Source organism: Phascolarctos cinereus, unplaced genomic scaffold, assembly GCF_003287225.1.
Source record: "Phascolarctos cinereus isolate Bilbo 61053 unplaced genomic scaffold, phaCin_HiC Scaffold_9;HRSCAF=440, whole genome shotgun sequence".
NCBI classification, from domain to species: Eukaryota; Metazoa; Chordata; class Mammalia; order Diprotodontia; family Phascolarctidae; genus Phascolarctos; species Phascolarctos cinereus.
Window position 1 is genome coordinate 3,403,139 of NW_027556402.1, and position 21,240 is coordinate 3,424,378.

General features: G+C 54.5%; 1 protein-coding gene across 1 annotated transcript; it reads right to left on the minus strand.

The window, feature by feature from the left end:
- Positions 1-1,753: 1,753 nt before the first annotated feature.
- On the minus strand, positions 1,754-18,316 carry DUSP4 (dual specificity phosphatase 4). Its single transcript, XM_020976780.2, has 4 exons — positions 17,742-18,316; positions 7,958-8,103; positions 6,251-6,470; positions 1,754-5,391 (listed from the first exon to the last, which is right to left on the minus strand). The coding sequence occupies exons 1-4, from the start codon at positions 18,184-18,186 to the stop codon at positions 5,018-5,020; spliced, it is 1,185 nt and encodes a 394-aa protein (XP_020832439.1). The 5' UTR covers positions 18,187-18,316; the 3' UTR covers positions 1,754-5,017.
- Between the last annotated feature and the right edge of the window lie 2,924 nt (positions 18,317-21,240).

Sequence of the window (21,240 nt, forward strand, 5' to 3'; positions counted from 1 at the left end):
TTTATTTGTATGTATGTTTTACACCCTTAGGAAAAGAATCCCAGGATTTTTCCTCCCATGTGTTTTTGTCTTGCTTCCTCATGGTCCATGATGCCAGTGGAGGTAGTAAGCACAATGAACCCAAACTGACGGATGGTAGCAGATTATTCAGCCACTTTTCCAGATCTTTCAATTGGACGTCAAGTCTGGGATTGATCACACCCCGCTTGTTTAATCTGTGCATGAGGTTCACAACAATTTTTTCCTGCTCTGTGGTCACCAGTGACCTCAGATTCGCCAATGTAACTATGTTGCATCATCACAGTTAAGAAGTGGACAACTACTTTAGAGCCCTGCCTAATGAGAACCTAGTGTTTTCCTCGCTTTTCTGCGTTGCTGATGCTTTTGGGAGTATCTGCTGGGACGTTCATGCACACTGTGTTGGCAGTGCTGCAAGATGGCAGAAAGAGCCACTGTCCAGCTTCTTCAACCATGGTGCCCAACACTGGACCCAGTGCTCGACTCTGGTGAGGCCAGAGGGACTGCCACCTCCTTGTTCCTGGCAGCTGTCTGCCCAAGATCTCATGACATCTTTTTGGACACCACATTGCTGATTCATTGATTCAACCCTGATGATTTACGTTGGACTTGTAGCCTATCCCCAAATCCTTTTCAGAGTAAGGGTGATTGTTAGGACCCAGGGACAAGAATTACCACTTATCCCTACTGGATTTCACCTTATACTCAGCCCTGTAGTCCAGCCTGCCAAAATTCTTGAGGGCGCTGGTGTCCGGGGGGTTCACTGCCCCTCCCAGCTTGGCATTATCTGCACACTTGATTGGCATATCACCTATGCCCATCTTCTTTCCAGACTTGGAATCAGTACCGAGTCAAATCTTCCTCAGGCTAGAAACCCGAGTATCTGATTATTCAAACATTCATGTGTCCACACAGGGTTCAGACAAAAGATAAGGAGCAGGGGTTGAAATATCTTATAAAATTATGACCACAAAGGCAATCCGATGGGGGCGAGGGTAAGAGAGCCACCCTCTGCACATCTCTACTGTAATTTGGCCCTTTCTCAGTTTCCCATAAAATTTGCTTTCGGAAGATCCTACTTTGGTTCTGCTACAGGGTTGGGGAAGTTATCACAGAGCCCAAACAAAACCAGGGAAGGTGAGGGAACTACAGAGCAGGGAAGGCAGGTGGAGGGTCAGCCCCACCCACTTCCGAAAGGGCCATGTGTCGGAGCATAGCATTTAGATGTGCACAGGACCACGGAGGTCATATTGCCCAACCTCCTGTCATTTTATGTCTGAGGAAACTGAGGCCCAAGTCCCACATGTTGGAAGGACTCGGGCCTTCTACCTCACTGAGTGGCAGAACTAAGATTCTGTGTTACCAGACCAGAACACTGGGTGGAGTCTAATAAGATGCAGATAATAAGGCTTAATGGGAAGACCTCCCTGGGGGTGGTCCAAAAATAACAGCTCTAGAGGCAAGACTGAAAATGCCCAAGTGCAGGTCTCCTCCTAGGCTGGGCGTGGGACAGTCCTTGAGCAAGGCCCGCTGGGAGGGAAGGGAGTTTGTCAAACCTCACCCAGTGAGTCAGCAGCAAAGACAGTATCTGGACACAGATCCCATGGCTTCAAGCGTAGCATCCTTGTCTCACGACAACATGCACATGTGGGTCATTCGAGAAGCACCTACTGTGTGCAGGGCACCATTGGGGGAGGGAAGGGAAGGAGATGCAAAGTGCAGAAACAGCCAGCACTGTTTGTTGAAAATGCATTTATTTTTCTTCAAACGGTCTTCTTCAAGCAATAAATAAAAACCACTGAGACAGAAACAAGCAGAGAACAAAGCAAAACCCAAATGACACACACCACATGGGCACAGCAGACACAGGACACATCCACAAGTGAGGAGGGAAGTACTGCTTTGCTCCCTGCACTCTCCTGAAAGGCATCTTCCTGCTTGACCTCCAGGAGGAAGACATGTGGGGGAGGGGTCCCTGGGATAGAGCCTCAGTTGGCCCCAGCTCCACGGTCGTCAAGGCTCGGAGCAACGTGGGCTCTCTGGTGTTCAACCGGGGACTGGCAGGGCTGGATTCTATCCACAACTAAGAAGGACTTCCCTTGCTCAGCTCTCAATCTCTAGCTCCCCTCCCCAGAAATGACCTGAGCTTTCCAGCTGCCCCCCAAACTATCCTTCCAAATAGGACGAGAGAACACCCTGCCTGTTACCCTGTGTCTCCACTCAGAGAGCTCACGCCTGGTACCTCCCAGTGGAGCATCCAGGTCTGCCAGGCCTGGGAAGGGAAGGGTTCGTGGCATTCACGATTTCTCCAAGAGAGATTCCATACTCAAAGGCTGTCTGGCCACCACCAAGCCCAGGGGAAACGCAGCTGGCGGGATTCCTCCGCAGGACAGAACTGCCCCTGCCTCAATGCCCAGAAGCCAGGGGGAAACCAATCCTAGAAGGGGCCCCTTTATGCCCAAGTTGTGTGTCTGGGTCACAGGATGAGAGCCGGAACTGGGTGTCCAAGTGACCCAGAGGACAGTGGTTTGCTAGAGGGCATCCTCGCCAGAAGACTTTAAAATGTTCCAAAGGAGTACAACAGCGTGGGGTACTCTTCCTGTGGTTTGGTGGCACGGGGAGCTCCTGGGGAGCTCATTTCCACAACTCATACAGATCTCAGCATCTGCAGAGCAATGCAACATCTCAAGAGTCACCAGGGATGCAGCGTGTTTGTGACATAGTCCTGCTCAACCAGACCTGGGGTTACGTCCTGACAGCCTGGAAGTTCATCTGTTTCTCATTTGGGGATTATTTTAAATGACACCAGGAAAAATGAGATCTTGGGCAAGTAAGAGAGGCTTACCTCCCTTGCCCCAGTCAGATCACATGTGAATGTGAAGGCCGGTGGCATGTCCAGAAGAGGACAGCCAGGATCAGGAAGGCTCTGGAGCCAGGTCAGATGAGGCTGGGAGCTGGGCATTCATAGCCAGGAGAGAAGGAGAGTTGTCTTCAAAATTATCTGTCATGTGGAAGAGATTAGTCTGGCTGTGCTCAGCCCCAGAGGGACAGCACCAGGAATGAGTGAGGGGAATTGTGGAGAGAGTGATTTATTTGCTTAATGTGAGGGGAAATGCCCTAACAGGAACAGGAGCTTCCTGGGTGCATTCCAGAAAGGGATTCTTAGGTGCTGAATTTCACAAAAGCACCTGTTCATCTAGGATAGCTTACTCATGGGATTCGGAAGGAAATGGCTAGGAAAAGACACCACCATCCGTGTCAGGGGGAGATGGACGAGTGAGTCCTTGAGATTCACTTGAAATGTCTGGCCAGGACAGGCAGAGGGGTGGTTCTGGCCAATGCTCACCCCCACCCTCACCAGCTACTCCAGGCAGCTCCCTTTTTTTCCTCCTCCCCGGCTATCTGGCTTCGGCTTCTCCAGCTGTTGAGCCCACCACACAAAGGAAGAGCTCGGGACCCTGGCCTCTGAAAACTGAACTGCCTCCCAGGCATCAGAGCAAAGAGCAGACGGGTGTCCACATGCTTCTGCTCCCAAAGGTTGCACTGTCCAGCACAGAATCAGGGGCAGGCCAGGCTGCCACAGGACAGGGGCCCAGCAAGAGCCGCCTAATAGAGGGAGAACAAGCCTAATTCACACGTAGCTTGGAGACTTGTGTCATTCAGCCTGGAAGGGGCAAGAAACATGAGCCCATCTTGAGACAAGAATCCAGCTCCCTCAAACCAGAACCCACAGAGGCCCATAGCCACAGCATGGGAAAAACATGCCAGCGGGAATGGCTGGTACATTTCAAGGGAGGGACTGATGTCACAAGGGAATGTCTGGGACAGGGCTGTGGGCAGGGAGCGCGCTGGGTGTGCCAGCCCACAAGATAATTGTCCATGTTTGCACAGGACAAGATGGGGGGGCTGATTCATCCTAGCCAAGGGCCTTCAGAGGGAATGCCCCCGCCCAGCAGGATTTATGGCAGGTTGGCCTTTCAGAACTGTGGGTTTACACCTGACACTTGAGGACCATCTCAGTGAAATAAAGTCAGGTGTGCCCATGAGAGGGTAGTGCATCTCCACAGGATCTGGAGAACAGGAGGAGGTCAAGATGTCACCCAGCCCACCCACCAGGACCCAAAGATACTGTCCCAGGGACTGTTCTTTCCACTGCCCCTCTACGGGGGAGCAGGCTCCCAGCCACCACGTCAGTACAAGCTGGGGCTCTCGGAGCCCCCTGTGCCCTTGCCACCATCACGCTCAACACCTCCATGAGGCTACAGCATCCTCACCCTCGCTGACCCTCGGCTGGCTGCACTTACTTTCATACTCTGAGGAAATGGGTCCCTTCTTACATTTGTTATTTATTATCATGATTCAACGGTCTGTGATTCCTGGAATAAAATGATGCCCTCTGAAGCTACCTTTAAACACAGAAAGTGACCACAGCCACCCAAGCCGTCAGGAGCGGGGGAGGGGCCATCAGCACCCGACTGTGGGCCCTGGTGGGGCTCAAAGCAAGACTACAACATGCACAACTCTCAGCCATCCCGGGTTTACAGGAAAAGAGGTTCTTAAGACTTCTCTGTTGGAAAAAGGGAAGGCTGCCCTTCCCGACCAGCTCCGCCAGCCAGCCGGGACAGCGGTCTCGCTGGACGCAGCTATGTTATTGCTGTGTGGGAGGGTCCGTGATCTCAGTGCCTGGCAGTGGGGTGAGCCCGGGCCAGGCGAGGAGGAGGACCATAGTGACCCCGCGATGGGAGAGAGGTCCCTCGCTGGGCAGGAGGAAGCAGCCCCCCATCAGGGAAGGGACCTCAAGGCCGCCACTCACACAGGAGTCAAGGGGCCGAGCAGGCCAGCCCCACACTTAGCAAGTGCCTGGCTCACAGCAGGCGCCTAATAAATGCATGGTGACTGCTGGGCAGGTGCCCCAGCCTGGAAGCAAGCTCTCTGGCGGGGTCTCTTCTCACCCCAGCAGCCCCAGCACTGGGGGTGGGGAGAGCCCTCCCCAGGGGTCCTAGCAGCTGGGGAAAGTGGTGATGGGGCTGGGGAGGTAGGGGAGGCTGCTGGGGGCTGACACCGGGAAGCTGAAGACAAGCTGGGCCGCGGAGGGGGAGGCCTTGGCCGGCTCCCCGCGCGTCACCGTCACGGAGGGGCTGGCGGCCTCCGCGGCACAGGACGTGGCCAGCACCTGGGACTCAAACTGCAGCAGCTGCCCCATGAAGCTGAAATTGGGCGAGATGACGCTTCGCCGCTGTTTGACGAACTCGAAGGCCGTCTCCAGCCTCACCTTCTTCTTCATCATCAGGTAGGCCAGGCAGATGGTGGCAGAGCGCGAGATCCCGGCCTGGCAGTGCACCAGCACCCGCCCCTGGCGGGCCTGGACCGAGTCTGCGGGGGCGGGGGAGAGAGAAGAAGGGGGAGGGAGGGGGGGGAGGGGAGGGAGGAAGGGGAGAGAGAAGAAGGGGGAGGGGAGGAGGGGGGAGGAGGGAATACAGAAGGGGGAGGGGAGAAGGAAGGGAGGAGGGAAGGAAAAAGGAAGAGAGATTTAGCCAAGCTAAAGCCATCAGCTCCCCGGGCCTCTGTCTCCCTCACAGGAGATGCCCTCACTCGTTCACATGCTGCCTCCCCCCTCGACCCCTCCAGTGGGGGCTCCAGTTTTCGCCTTTCTCTGGATCCCTGGCACTGGCCCAGAGTAACACCTACTTGCTAACTGACCCTACGCCCACACATCCATCACCCTGTGGTCCAGTCCAAGGAGTGGCAAACTGGGCCCACAGGCAAATCTTGGAATGAGCCCGGGAAGCTCCCAGTGCCGTCTGGAAGCTTTTCTCGGTTTAAAAACCGGCTTTAGCTCACAGTCTGCACAGAGCCAGGCAGCAAAGCAACAAAGGCCACAATCTGCTGACCCCTGACCTAGGACAGTGGCAGGCCTCTCAAAGACCAGCCAGTCTCTGCACAAGGAGAACCCAGGCCTCCCAGTTCTGCCCCCAAAGCCCTTTCAGTCTCCAGCTGAGCATCCCTGGCAGCAAGGAGGAAGGAAAGCACCCACCGGCTCCTGCCATCAGTCACCCCATGGGGAGGACAGAAGATCAATCTCTTGTTCTCAGAGAATATCTAAGGGGAGGGGCTGTCCCGAGGGGGGAGAGGGGCTCTGTCCCCATGGGGTGGGGGACCACTGTCTCCTCCTCTGGCCTTCTGTGGGGTCCCAGACCTCATGCACACACACAGCTCCAGTCAACCAGCGTACCAATGAACTCAATGGCGTCCATGAACCAGGAGCCGATGTCTGCTTTGTGACTGTCTTCCACAGGGATGCTCTTGTACTGATAATGGGCCTCAAAGTGGTTCGGGCAGTCCAAGGAGACGTTCAGCAGCGCAGTGATCCCCAGGGCATCCAGTGTGTCCCTCCGGGCTGCGTGCTGGGCACTGCCCAGGTAGAGGAAGGGCAGGATCTCGACGGGTCCCCCCTGGGCAAGGCAGGAGTCAGATCTCAGAGGCCAGGCAGAGGGAGAGCGGGGCAAGGGAGGGATCGGGGGGACACGGGCCCCGGGAGGAAATGGCTGCAGTCTGAGGAGTGGGGAAGGGCAGGCTCAGGTGCCAAGACCAATACCTGGGCCATCCCCATTCCTGAGCTGACCTTCTCCTGGGATGGGAGATCTGGAGCTGGGCAGAGCCTTGGATATTGGAGCCATCCAACCCAGTGGAGGAATGGAACCTTGCTTTGTGAAGTCAGTCAAACACCCCATCGATCAACCCATCGATCCACAGCATTCACTCAGTGCCAGGCACCCCAAAAGAAGTCACCTTGTCTGGCCCATCGCAGACTTTCTAGGGTACCCTCCCTACCAGCCCACACCTCTCCTCGCTCTCCAGCTCTGGGAACGGTAAACGATCAACACTCAACATGGCCCTTCCTGGAAAGGCCAAGCCCAACATCTGCCCTGGCTCTAATCGCCATCCTTCTGACTGCCTTCTCCAGCAACCATCTAGTGGTAAGTGCTGTCTTCCCCCATTAGAATGTAGACTCCCTGAAGGCAGGGGCTGACTGGCTTGTGGAATGGGTATCTTTACCACCACCCTCCACCCTCCCCCTCCACACAAGGGTCTAATGAATGCTTGTTGACTGAGAGACTGATACACTCCCAAGCACAGTAATGAGATGAGACATGTAGCATGCACCAAAGGGAGTCCTTGGGAATGAGCCTGCTGCCTGCCAGGCTGTGCTAGGCTCCCTACATCTGGGGCACAGCAGCCTCGCCCCACTTGCCTTCCCAGTGAGGCTATGTCCTGGCCAACCCCAGCAGCCTTCTATGGTTGGCTTGAGGATAGCTACCCTGCGCCCCAACCCTCACATCCAAGTGAGCTGGGACCCTCTCCCAAATCGTCCCTCATGGGGCCAGGGCAGAAAAGGACTTCTAGACCTCAAATGGGCCAGTCCAGAAAAGGCAGTGCCGCCTTTATGCCACCACAAGCAGAGGCATTGGATGGATGGATGGATGGATGGATGGATGGATGGATGGATGGATGGATGGATGGATGGATGGATGGATGGGTGGGTGGATGGATGGGTGGGTGGATGGATGGGTGGGTGGATGGGTGGATGGATGGATGGGTGGATGGATGGGTGGATGGATGGGTGGATGGAGGGGTGGATGGATGGGTGGATGGATAGAAAAACATTTATTAAGAGAAGCATAGAGAGGTTCTCTAGTGAGGTACAGAGGGCCCACACTGTTCCAGTAGCAGGAGACCCCCACTGAGGAAATCCTAGGTCCCTGAATGCATGTCATTTTTGTGGAGACATCTGGGCTGACCTGGGGGGGATCCTTAGTTGTTGTCCTCTTGCCAATTCCAGCCCCCATTGGCCTCCTGGGAGGGACCTCTCTAAGAAAAGCTGGCTGCAGCCAGCCTTCCCTCCTCATCCCAGGGCTCTTTTAGACTCCCCCAAATGTACCTGGTCATGCAGTGGGGTGCCACAGGAACTGGAGCCCAGGTCAGGAGGCTCCGGAATGGTGGTGGGAATGGGAGATGAAACAGTGGCCAGGGGCTTGGCTTGGGAACAGAATTCTGGGTACTCGGAAGAAAACATCTCGTAACCACCTGCAGAGGAGATTCAAGAGGTCAGTGGTGAGGGGCTGGGGGTGGGAGACTCGAGCCTCCTTGGATGAGAACCCATGCCAAACTGGACCTCCCTCTGCCCCTACTCCCACCCTGCCCTCTCAGTCTGTTTGTTCAGGCCACCCTTCGTCCTAGAATGGAATCTTGCTCCCCACCTTCTACAGTCCTCTCTCCATTCAATGTCCTTCCTCCTCCAGCTTCCAAGCCCTCTGCTTCAGCCCCTCTTCACCTCCTGTCAGTCATGTACTTCTGACTGTCAACTCCTTGAGGGCAAAGCCTGGCCTCTATCCAACGTTGTACCTCCTCCACTCCCAGCACACAAGATCCTTGCAAACCACAGTGCTTCATGTCAGGGAACTGAGTAGTAGCTAGAGAGCCCTTCCCTGGGCCTCAGTTTCCACTTCTGTAGAATCAGGTGACAGTTAATTCTAGAGCTGTGATCCTCATCAGTCCTGCTCCACTCTCCATGCACCCCCCTCCACCCTTAGGAAGGCCCCTGCTGTGGGACGCCTCTCAGACCTGGCCTAGGACAAACAGTGACGCATACGTAGCACTCCCAAGTTCCCAGTGATGCCTCCAGTACATACAACCTCCCCCCAAAAAATGACGTCCATTTGTCTGAGGGGGTCTGACTAGGCAGCATCCTACCTGGTGTATGTGGGGAGGGGAATGTTAGGTGGTGCAGTCGATAAAGCACCAGCCTGGGAGTCAGGAGGACCTGAGTTCAAATCCAGTCTCAGACACTTGCTGGCTGTGTGACCCTGGGCAAATCATTTGACCCTGTTTGCCTCAGTTTCCTCATCTGTAAAATGAACTAGAGACGGAAATGGCAAACCACTCCAGTGTCTTCACCAAGGAAATTCCAAGTGGAGTCACAGAGAGTCAGCCATGACTGAAACAACTCAACAACATGAAGCTCTAGGCAGAAGGGAGCCCTGGAAGCTTCTTGAGGAGGGGAATGCCATGGTCAGATCTGCAATAACCAGACGGGCTGCCTGGAGGGCTTTCCTGAAAGGTCCAGACACCTGCAGGCAGCTCCCCCTGTTCTGGTTCCACCAGTGCAGATGCAAACGCCCTCCGAGCCAACAGTGAAAAGGCCACCTCCTCTCATCTCCCATCTTCTCCCTCAGTCCCCACAAACACATCCCAGTGGCCCAGGAGGAAGGGACTGGTCAGGGGCCAATGTTCCTCACAGCTGCTAAGCAGACCCAGAGGAGCTAGAGGGATCTTAGTGGGGCCCAAGGAAGGAATCCTGGAGAGAGACTAAGATTTGGAACTAGAAGAGACCCTCCAGGACATTAAGATTAACCCTCTCACTTCATAGGGGAGGAAACTGAGGGACAAAAGGGGGAAGGGGCTTGGCCAAGGTCACATAGGTCTCTGGCCTTCAGGAAAACATTTGTGGGGAGCAGAGAGAAGAGGGGTTGGATGGAATTTCTCTGGAGACCATTCCAGCTCAAAACGGTAATGACAGTGTCCTCTGGAGACAATGGCTCCTTGTTCAGGGAGTGTCCTGGCATGATCACTCAGCTGCTCCAAATTGCCTGTTTAGAGGCTAGTGTGGCATGACAGAAATAACACTAGACCTAGAGTCTGAAGACCTGTGACCTAGGGGAAGCACGTTCCCCTCTCTGGGCCTCAGCTTCCCCATCATGGCCATCAAGGCAGTGTACTGTAATAGACAGAGGCCTGGCTTTGGAATCAAGAAGACCTGTATTCAAGTTCTCTGTGCGCTCCACTGGGCCTGATGGGGCAGCTGGGGAATGGGGATTGGCATGGGAAGCCGCAGCTCCCAGCCTCAGCTCTGCTGTCCAGCTGTTCCTGACAAGCTACTCCATCTACCACCTCCATACAACTGCCCAAGTTGTCACACAAGCCAAGAATGCCGTCTCTTCCTGTTCCCCAGTTGTAGGGCTGTCTCCTGCCTCCATTTTCCTTTTATTCTAATGAAGCTTGCAAGAGGCAGCCCAGCTTAGTCATGGAGAGCTGACCTCAGAGTCAAGAAGACTTTCAAGTGGCACATCCTGGCTGTGCCATCATTTCAAAACATTCCAGGGAATTCTCTAAGCAGAACAGGGGGCAGTCTGCATTGAGAGGACTTTCCTCACCAGGAGATGTCTAAGCACCATAATCACTAGTCCAGACCAATACCTACATGTATTTATTTGTGCACAGTTATGCCTCTGGTAGAATGGAAACACCTTGAGAACAAGGCTGGTTTTCATGCCTGTCTGTGTCTCTGTAGTGTCTCATGTATGTAGAGGTGCTTAGTAAAGGCTTATCTGGTCACCAAATGCCACAGCTGCAGGGGACCCCAGAGATCATTTGACAGCTAAGGAAACTGAGGCCCAGAGAGGAAAGCAGCTTCACCTTTACCCTGCATCTCAGGAGGCAGATTCCCTCCCTCCATAGGCAGGGTAAGCCCGTGAATGACTGCCAAAGAAAATGGCAGCCTCCAGAGACTTCCTCGCCCCTGCTCTACAGTCCTAACAGATCCTCTACATCTGCGGCACTCAATCCCCTAGAAGAAGAGTGTCCAATCACAGCGGCTCCCTTTCCTCCATTTCTGTTTCCCACATCTAGAACAACCTCCTTCCTTACCCTGTACCTCTTCAGACAACACCTCCTATGGGAAGCCTTCCCTGGCTGCCCACCACCCACTTGCTTATTTGTTCTCCCCACTCTGTTTTCTTTCACAACATGACTAATGTGGAAATGTTTTCCATGGTGGCACATGGATAATCTATATAAAATTGGTTGCCTTCTCAGGGAAGGGAGGGAGAGAATTTGGAACTCAGATTTTTTAAAAATGAAAAAATTTTCAACTTTTTACATGTGATTGGGAGGAGGGAATCAAACGTTGAATTTTTAAAACCCTTGCTAGGCCCTTTTGACCCTGCCAGCTCGCCTCACTATAGCTCTCTTTTCTTTTTCAGTCAAACTCCTGGAAAGAACCATCTACACTTGGTGCCTCCACTTCCTTTCCTTGCACCCTCTTCTCAGACCCAAAGGTTCTAAGACCTTTGCAAAGGTTTGCATTCTAGTTTTTTACTTCCTCAACTGAAATTTCCTTCTCCAGAATTATCAGTGATCTCAATGGTCTTCTCTTAAGCCTTTGTTTTCTCCTTGCTTTTTTCTCCTCTAGGGTTTCACAACACTGTTCTCTCTTGGTTCTCCTCCTACACATCTGTCTGCTCCTCGGTCTCTTTTGTGAGATCAGCATCCATATTATACACAGTAAATAAGAGTGTATCCCAAGTCTCTTTTCTTTCACTTGGTGACCTAATAATCTTCCATGGGTTCCATCACTATCTATGCAGATGACTCCCAGATTTACACATCTAGCCCTAATCCCTCTCCAGAGCTCTAGTCCTGCATCACCAACTGCCTACTGGACATTTTCAAATGGATGTCCCAAAGGCATCTCAAACTCAGTGTGTCCAAAGCAAAATTCATTATCTCCCCCCCATCTTGTGACCCCACCCCTTTTTGAACTTCTCTTTCTAAAAAGGCAGCCGCCATTCTTTTAGATATCCACATTCACAAACACGGTGCCATCCTTGACTCACCGCCATTCTCACTCACCCCACACAGTCACAATCAGTTGTCAAATCTTGTTTCGGATCTCCACACTATCTTTTACATATCATCATTTTTCTGGCACACAACCACTACTCCAGTTCAACCTCTCGCCATCTTTCAGTAGTCTCCTAATGGGTCTCCCATCTCAAGTTTCTCCCCTCCAGTGTATCTTGTACGTAACTATCAAAGTGATTTTTCCCAAAGTGCAGGTTTGACTGCGTCATTCCCCTTCTCAATAAATTCCAGAGCTCCCTACTTACGACCTCCAGAAACAAGTCCTCTACTCCCTGGCTCCTTCTTATCTTCCCTAGTCTTCTGACACTTTACACCCCTCCACTCACTCTATGATCCAGCCATATTAACCTACTCAGTGTTCTTGCAGATCTGATGCCCCATCTCTTATCTCCATGCCATTGTTCAACCTGCCCCTAGTGCCTGGCATGTTCTCCTACCTTATCTCTACCTCCTGGAATCCCTGGCTTCTGTCAAGACTTAGCTTAAGCTCCACCTTGTATAGGAGGCCTTTCTTGCCCTCTCCCCAATCTCTTAGAGCTTTCTCCAGTCCAAAGTTCCCTTGTTTTGAATTAGTATTGGTCTTATATATATCTAACTATCTACATGTTCTTCCCCCTGACAAAATGTAAGCTCCTAGGAGGCAGAGACTATTTCCTCTTTGCTTTTGTATCGCCAGTGCCTAGCACACAGTAGGCACTTAGTGCTTTATTTACTGATGATTCCACAATCCTTTCTGAGCCTCCATGAAAAGGAGACAATAATCCCCATCGTACACAGACATGATACTGTATGTAAGGCACTTGGCAAACCTTAAAGGCTGGTGCCCACATTCCCATCATCCCCAGGGTCCAAGAAAGCTCCATTCACATGGAGCAGGCTTGGCTTATTTTTTTAATTAAATAGATGGATGGATAGACGGATGAATGAAATGGTCTATGATGATGATAATAGCTTGTATTGATATGGCACTTTTCATCATGAGTTCATTAAGCAATTTCCTCACAAGAGTTCTGTGAGGTTGGCAATGCCAGTTGGATTATCCCCATTTGACAGCTGAGGAAATTTAAGACTGGAAAGGGAAAGTGATCTACCCACCCAATGTCCAATAAGGAGTATGTGAGCCATGCTCCAATTCAGCTCTCCCAAATCTAGCACTTGTCTTCCAAGATGCCTACCCCAGAAGCTGTGGCCATTTTGTGGTGGTGAGCCAGTGGGTACCACTCCATCCCAGCACTAAAGGCAACTGTTGGTCACAAGCAGCATAAGGTCAAGAGGCTGAGGAGGGTGAGCAGATGTAGCTCCATCACCACCACCCCTTATGACCACAGGCCAAGAGGACTTGCTTGGAATAAGGGAGCTGCCTATGTCCCTGTGAGCTAAGGCTATCTGGGTGATCAGATGTTTACTCCTTCCACCTACTTCTTCAGAAGGTGATACGTCTCTGGAAGGTACCCTTCCTGGCCATATTCTATTCTGCCAAGCCTTGTCCAAGATGGTGTCCTTAGCCTTGGAAAGAGATTTTGAGGAGTCAATTTTAGTTCTTCAAAATTTACTGCTCAGCTGGACCCCAGTGTTCTAGATGGGCTCTTAGAAATTTTCTCAGCCCTAATTCCCTTAACTGTATGATCTGGTCTAGCAATTCTTAGCTTAAGGACCTGGGGGTCCTTTGATAAATTTCAGGAGGTTCATGAGCTTCACTGGGGCAGAAGGAGGGAAGTGCATCTTAATTTCAATACAATTGATTCATTTGTGATGCTGCATATTCTATTTTAAGCATTTAAAAACATGTTTCCAAGAAGGGATCCACAGGCTTCACCCTGACTCCAAAAGGGGTCCAAGGCCACAAAAAGGGCTAACCCTGATCCAATCCACCCTCCCCAACAGCAACTGCCTCCTCCCCACACCAGGTAGGAAGATGCCTAGTCATCCCAGCCCAGACAGTAGGCCAATGACATCAGATACCGACCAACCAAGCTGTAGTCACGTCTTAGCAGAACCGAAACTATATCATAGAAAGAGGGCACCCTGCCAAGTGTATATAAAGCCAACATGCAGCACATGCTTAACAAATGGACAGCATATTCTTCGTGCCTGTTCCCTAAGAGAAGTGTTTACATGTTTGCTTTCATTCTGACTATATCTGAACATAATCGTTACACTCTTATAAGAGCTGACTGTCATGTTGGTTGATGGGCAAACAGGTGGTGCATGTCCAAAAAAATGTGCTCATCAGAAGGACTATGACGGAAGAAGTGGGCAGGTTTCATAGCAAGAGGAAGAAATGCAGAGGGAATCATCCTGGTACAACAAAGCTGAAGAATAAAAAGCACAACAGGGAGATCAGCACCTCGGCCAGCTCCCCCCTGGGGGATTTTTCAGGAAGGTAGCAAAAGCCCTCCACCAACAGCCAAGGCGAGATCTTGGCTCTGATGAACGCAGGATCAAAGTGAATCCTGGTCTTTTAAATGTCTATTCTAGCCGTTGGAAGAGACAATTCCTGGGTAATATCGTAACCACTGTGTAATACTGGGTCTCTCTCCCATGTCTACATCATTTCTCAATCCTTTCACTCTTACAAGCCAGAGGCTTGTGTTTCAAAAGGTTATATTTTTTAAATGTTACTGAGACTTTTAATAGGGAAAAATCCTAAACAGATGATGAAAGAGATGGCTGGTGAATGTAAAGAGATCATCCAGCTTTCTCAAGCCCGGTCGTGGCAGACCAACCTTACTTTCTTTGTTAGTAGGACTACCACACTGGTTGAAGAGGGGCTTTCTAAATTATAGTATATCTCCATTTTAGCATAATGTTTGACTCCTGTTTGCCCATCAACTAACATGACAGAGTCAGCTCCACATTTCTTGTGGAGAAGAAAGGAGAGAGGTGGTCCAGAAATCTTGGATGCAGTCCCTGACAGGGCAAGAGAGGCTTTATGGCCCAAAGTTAAATGGGCAGCCAGACCACACGGCTCCTTGTGTGAAGAGAAGCGGGCAAAGTTAGTGGTGGAATTACTGGTAGTGAATAAGATTCAAGAGGAAACTTGGATGGATGGTCCATTACTTCCCAGAGCATGACCCTGGGGCTGCCCATCCTACCACTCACCCTAATCGAGCCTGAGAGAAGGCAGTGAGAGGAGCCAACTGAACTCTCATGGTGGGGGGAGGGTCAGAAACAGCAAAAATGTCTCTTTTGCAAAGTCACAGGAGCTCCCGGCCCTGCAATCCCATCCTCCCAAGCTGCCTAGGGCTTAGACGCTGGTCCTGATGTCCTCTCACTCTCCCTGCTCCCCTTCAGGGACAGAGGGTACCAGGAAGGGGCAGGGAACAGGAGGGAGCCAGTAGGGAGGGTCACGTCTCTTTCCTGGCCTTCAGCTTCCTCCTCTACAAAAAGAAGGGGTCAGACTTGGCCTCTGGGCCCCTCCCAGCTCTAGAGAGAATCCATCCTAGACAACTAGGCGATGCAGTGCACACAGCACTGGGCCTGAAGGCAGGAAGACTCATCTTCCTGAGTTCAAATCTGACCTCAAACACTTATGAACTGTGTGACCCTGGGCAAGTCACATCACCCTGTTTGCCTCAGTTTCCTCATCTGTAAAATGAGCTAGAGAAGGAAATGGTAAACCGCTCCAGTATCTCTGCCAAGAAAACCCCAAATGGGGGCAAGAAGTCAGACGCAACTGAACACCAAAACCAAGGGCCTGTTTCCTCACCTATAAAAAATGGAGGTCAGACCAGATTGCCCCTGAGGCCCCTTCCAGCAAGCTATAGATCCAGGATCATATAACTAACAATGTTCCCATCACTGGCTCTGGGGGGAAAAGCCCTCACCAGTGGAACCCTGTGGAACTGCTGCTCTCTAAAGAGCGGTATCAAACTCAAAATAGAAATAAGGGTCATTAAACCATACGTAAGGTGTTTTTATTAATTCTGTTAACTATTTCCCAATAAACATTTTAATCTGGTCTAGGTCACACTTGGGAGTTTTGCAGGCCAAGGGGCCTACTGATGAGATTGACACCTCTGCTCTAAAACCATCAATGAACCACACAGGACTTTGAGCAGCTGTCTCCAGACTGAGCTCCAAAGAACACCCCACTGGCAGCAGCAGACAGTTTGTGTTCCTTCCTCCCTCCCTCTCTCTCTTTCTCCCTTTGTCCTTCTCTCCCTCTCTCCTTCTCCCTCTCCCTCTGCCTCTCTCCCTCCCTCTCTGTTATGGGCTCTATATAGCCTCATCAGCAGGAGAGAATGGAGATTGCTGGGGGCCAGTCAATCACAGGAACACAGAAAAAAGTAACAATCCACCCCAGTTGGAGCCAAGCATTTGAACAACAGCAAAAACTCAAAAAATGGCACTGTCTTCTCTAGCCGTTGTTAGAATACCCTGGTGAAGTGGGGCACTGTTGCTGTTTCTCACAGGAGTGGAAAAGGCAATGCTTCTCCCTGCTTTTTGGTGGCCAGCAGGCAAGCACCATGGTGTACGTATGTAGTAGGAGGGAGCTGGAAGCCAGGAGTCAAGAGACTCCCCGGGTTCTGCCCCTCCCTGTGTGACTGTCTGTACAACAAAGGAGTTAAACCGCATCATTTAGAGACCTTGGGGTCCCTCCTAGCTCTGGGGGTCCACCATGTCTGACACCCTCATGTTCACATACTATCTACTATGCACTGTTCTAAGGCCCCTTCCAGCCCTGACCTCTGTTCTTAGGTCCTTCCCACCTCCCACATTCCCTGTTCTGGGCCCCCTCACAGCTCTGATAAGCTCTGTTCTAAGCTTCTTTCCACCTCTGACATTCCCTGCTCCAAGTCAAGATGCTGCCCCCTTCCCATCACCTTCTGTGATTCAGTCAGGGCTGTGACTTTCTTTCTTTTGCTATTGGTGGCAAATGGGGGGAGGTTAAGGGAGAGTCAGGGATACATTAGGGGAAACAACCTCAGAAGGATGCTAGTTCAACCACAGGTCACTGGCCTTTTTCAACAGCTGATGGAGCATATGGCCCGGAAGCATGTGTGGTAACAAGAGCCCCTGTGGCTCCTGGGCCACCTGGCTGGCCTGGGAGACTGGGGACAGCAGCTCACTCCATGAGGCCAGGCTCCGTCTGCCAGGGGAAACCCTGGGAGGTGCCAGGCTTCTGGATCCCGGGATATAAAGAAGCTGGTGGGTTTCAGGAGGGGATAATGGCCTGGGTTAGAAAAGGGGCAGTCAGGAAGACACCCCTCTCACGTGGCACTCAGGATATGGCATGAGAGCCGAGGGTTTCCTGGAAAGAGGGGAAAGGGGCACAGGGGGCTTCACAGAACTGAAAAGGTCCTTGGGAAATCATCTAGTCCTGGCCCTCATTTTACAAATGGAGAAACCGAGGCCCGTGAAGGGACTTGCCCACGGTTTCAGAGGTACTGAGTGTCAGAGGCAGGATGTGAACAAGCTTTTCCACCCCCACCAGCCGCGTGGAAGGGCTGGGCTTGGAACCCAGGTTCCGGGACTCCACACTGTGTCTGGTTTCACCCACACTTGCGGGTCAGAGGCCAGAGAGCTGAAAGGAACCTCGGGGGATCACTCGGCCTCTCTTACCGTGCCGCTGGGCTTTAAACAAAGGGGGCGCGGGGCCGCACGGCCCTGCCCCGCTCCCCCGGGGCGACACCAGGTGGCGGCCACCTGAGCCCCGGTGGGAGACCAAGAAGGCGCCCGACCTCGTTCTCAGAGTCCAGCTCCCGCCTCTCGATGCCCCCCAACGAGGGTCCGAGGGAGCCAGACCTGCCCTCCCCAGGCTCCCGGCCGCACCAAGCTCACGTCAACACACTCGGGCAGGGGGTGGTTAGCGGGACCCCCGCCCCAGCGCGCTCCCAGCTCCTCCCCAGCCCCCCATGAGGGTCTGCGGGAGCCAGACCTGCGCCCCCTCCCGCCCCCTACCCCCAGGAGCCTGAGCTCCCCTCCTTGCCCGAAGGAGTCAGACCACCGAGCCCTCGCCCACGCCCTCGGACAGGGGGTGATGACGGGCCTCCCCCACCCCCCCACCGCCCCGCGCTCACCTCGGAGCAGGTAGAGGGGCGCGGGCGCGCGCGGCACGGCCCCGCGCAGCGCGCGCACCACCCAGGCCAGGGCGCCGTCGGGGGCGCGCAGGGCCTCGGCGGCGCGCCGGCTGCGCTGGTCGTACAGCACCACGGCCGCGTAGAGGCCGGCGCGCAGGCGGCGGCCCCGGTCCTCGGCGTCGGGCCCGTCTGCGGCCGGCAGCAGCTGCTCCAGGCGGCCCGGGCCGTCGGGGGCGCGCCTGCGCGCGATGGTGTGGCAGCGCACGGGGAGCGCGCCGCGGATGCAGCCCGCGCTGTGGGCCAGGAAGGGCCGGCAGTCCAGCAGCAGGCACGTGCCCCCGCCGGGCGCGACGCCCGGCCCGCCGGCGCGCTCGCGCTCGTCCCGCCTCAGGAGCCTCCGCAGCGCGCTGCCCTCCAGCTCTCGGAGCTCTCCGGCCGTCACCATGACCCCCGCAGGCCGGCCGCCCGGGGAGGCTGCACGCGGGGCCGCTGTGCCCCCTCGTCGGCCGCGGGTCCCCCGGGAGCGTGTGGCCGCTGCCGCCGTGTCCGCGCACCGCGCCCGTCGCCCCCGCGGCTCCCGGATTTATCCTCTGGATCCCGGCGGCCGGGGGGAGGGGGGGAAGTGGGGGCGGTGGGGCCGGCCACGCCCCCTCCAGGCCACGCCCCTCCCCTCGGTGAATGGAGCGGCTCCGGGGTGGGGGCGGGGGCTGACGTCACAATGGGCCGGAGGATCCCCGGGCTCGCGGCCATTCATAAATCGGGGCTGGCGGAGGGGCTGGGACCTGGCTGCGGGAGGCGCGCGGGCGCTGGGCTGGGGGCGGGGGCGACCCCGGCCGGCCCGAGGCTTTGTGTGATTAGAGCTGGGGGCTCAGGGTGGGGGTGGGCTGGACAGCCGGCCCGGGCGGGTTCTCGGGGTTTGCCGTGGACGTTTTAGCCACCTCTCCCCTCTCCCAACTTGTCTTAGACGAGGTTATCAATGTCTTGTGAAAGGTCCGGGGTGGAGACTCGGAGGACACTGCGTCTGTCCCAGGAACCTGGGTCTGTGGCGTCCCCCTGTCCGGGCCTCAGTTTCCCTCTCTGTGCAACGAGAGGTTCGGACTCCTAGGTCGTCTCTAAAGGCCCTCCCGGCGCTGAGCTCCAGGATCGCCCAACATTCCGCCAACACTAGGAAGGGCCAGCCGGTCACAGGGCCCGCTCACCCTCCCTATCTATCGACCACTAGAGACCTGGGCCACAGCCAGGGGTCTGGGAGGGAAGGAAACCCGCTGGCCGACTTCAGAAGCGCTGGCGTCTGTCCTTTGCCCCTACTGGTCTGGGCACCGGTTTGGCCGCTGGCTCAACCGAGCAGGTGCCAGAAACCTTCGCCAACCCCAGGGGTAAGGGGGCAGAGCCTGGCTTCCTCGGCTCCGGATTCGTTGGGTCCCGTGGGGGTAGGAGAGCCAGGGTGCCAGCCCAGCCCCCGGTGCCCTCTCCCCTTCTTCCCCTGCCCGTCCCAGTCGGATCTGTCCCCTCCTCTTTAGGCTCCGACTCCGAGGCTTTCTCCTGCGCTGGCCCGCCCCCAGCTCCCTGCTGCTGTGGTTTCTAGCTCCTAGCCCCCCTTCTTCCCTCCCCTCCCCTCCCCTCTCCAATTCTTTCCTTTGGCCTCTGTCCTCCTCTTTTCTCTTCCCTTCCCCCTCCGTAGCGCCACCCATAGCTGTTGCTATCCTGTCTCCGACCGTTTGGGCCCAGACAAATAGGGTGGAGGCCGGTGTAACCGAACCTAGAAAGTCTGAGTTGAAACCTGGGCCTTCCAGCCATTTTCCCACTCCCTTAATGGAGACGGGGTAGAGGGGGAGGCATGAGCGTCCTACCGTGTTATGACCAGCATTGGCCTTGGAAGGGACCTCCAAGGCCACCAGTCCAAGACCCAGAACCCCAACATCTCCGACAAATGGTCTGCCAGCCAGAGCTGGAAGATCTGCTTGGTGAATGCGTGGCCCGGCCCCCACCCCTACCAGTATGGCAAGACCTTTCTACACTTGGACAGCCCTGGTTGTTAGGAAGTGTGACGGCCAGGTCCAGAGCCCCGGCAATCAATCTATAATCACTCAGCCAATCAATCGGCATTTATGAAGTGGCCAATATGTGACTGGAACTGTGTTAGGCACCTCTCCCCAGCTTCTCCACTTAGCTCCTGGTTCTACCCTCCAGGGCCCAGAGCAGACAGAGGGGGCAGCCCTTCAGACACCTAAAATGGGCTTGTGGCCCCCTGCCCCCACGCCTCTCCAGGCCCAACCCTCCCAGGTCCATCTTTGTGTGCTCATCCATCTCTAATCCTCTAATCCAGGGTTTCAGTCCTGGAACCCCTGGCAATCAGTCTGGTGAAGCCTTGGACCCTTCCCCTAAATAGGTACAGAAGACATGGCATTACAGTGGGAGCCAAAGGTGAACATTCTCCTATCCACATTCACTGATGCCCTGAAACCCATCCAGGGACCCCGGGGGGGTTAAGACCCCATGGTCAGTCCGGTATGGCCATCTCATTTTACAGAAGCCTGGTTCCAACCCTAATGCAGAGGGAGTGAAATGAAATCATTGGTTGTGAAAGCAGCAGGGCCCAGGAGGAAGTGAGTCTTGGCTGCTCCGCCTAGATGGCAGCACTGATAGCCTTCTGGTAGCGCTGCCTTTGGCTCGCCAGCCATGGGCCTCACAATGCCCGGGGTTCCAAGGAACCAGCTCAGCTTCTCCTCCTGGCTTCCTGGAAAGGCACTGGCCAGCCACCTGGCCCCCAGACCCACGGAGCTCCAAGGAGCTCCTCTCATGGAGTCGCCTGGAAAAGCAGACTGTTAAAAAGTAGAGATGTTCTCAGTCAATCAAGCAGTGCCTCCCAGGGCCTGGCATTGCGCTAAGTGCAGAGGCACCCCTGGCTAAGAAGCTGGCCGGTTTTGTGTTTCCCAGTCTCCTCTGTTTCTGTCCCTGCCCAGCCAGGTCTGTGGGCCCCAACAGGCCTGGCAGGCTGTCACCCGTGGGCCCCATGGCCTGCTCCAAGACATTGAAGGATCAAATAACAGGCTGGCTTCCAGGTGTCCCTGAAGACGGAGCAGCATGGGGCTTTGGTGGCAGAGTTACGAGTGATTTCCTCACAGCCTGGGGCTGTCCCCATTGTTATCCCCATTCACCATACAGCCTGAGGGGTCAGAGAAGTTCTGGAATGTGGGCTCAAGGTCTAGTTCCTCTAGAGGCTGCTTGGCTTAGTCATCAGAGAGCTGGCCCTGGGGTCGGGGAGGCTTGGGTTCGAGGCCTTCCTCTGACATGGATCCCCTGGCCTAGACTGAGCTGCTTTAGGGAAACCTTCTACCTGTTAGGGCTGACCAGGAGGGACCTGGAGGGACCTGGAGGGACCAGGGTTGCCTCTGGCACCCTTCCCAGGACTTGGAGTGGACATCCCCTTGTGGCGGACCCTGCAGCAGGGATTTCTGTGGGCCTGACTGGCCTCTGAGGGCTGCCCAGCTCTGAAGGC

What these genes read in the sequence shown, in the direction of transcription:
- DUSP4 (XM_020976780.2), bottom strand. Translation starts at nt 18,186, where the DNA reads ATGGTGACGGCCGGAGAGCTCCGAGAGCTGGAGGGCAGCGCGCTGCGG. An exon ending in GCACCCCACTGCATGACCAG is followed by an intron (nt 6,471 to 7,957) that starts GTACATTTGGGG and finishes TGCCTTGCCCAG; the next exon opens with GGGGGACCCGTCGAGATCCT. An exon ending in GGACGCCATTGAGTTCATTG is followed by an intron (nt 5,392 to 6,250) that starts GTACGCTGGTTG and finishes CCGCCCCCGCAG; the next exon opens with ACTCGGTCCAGGCCCGCCAG.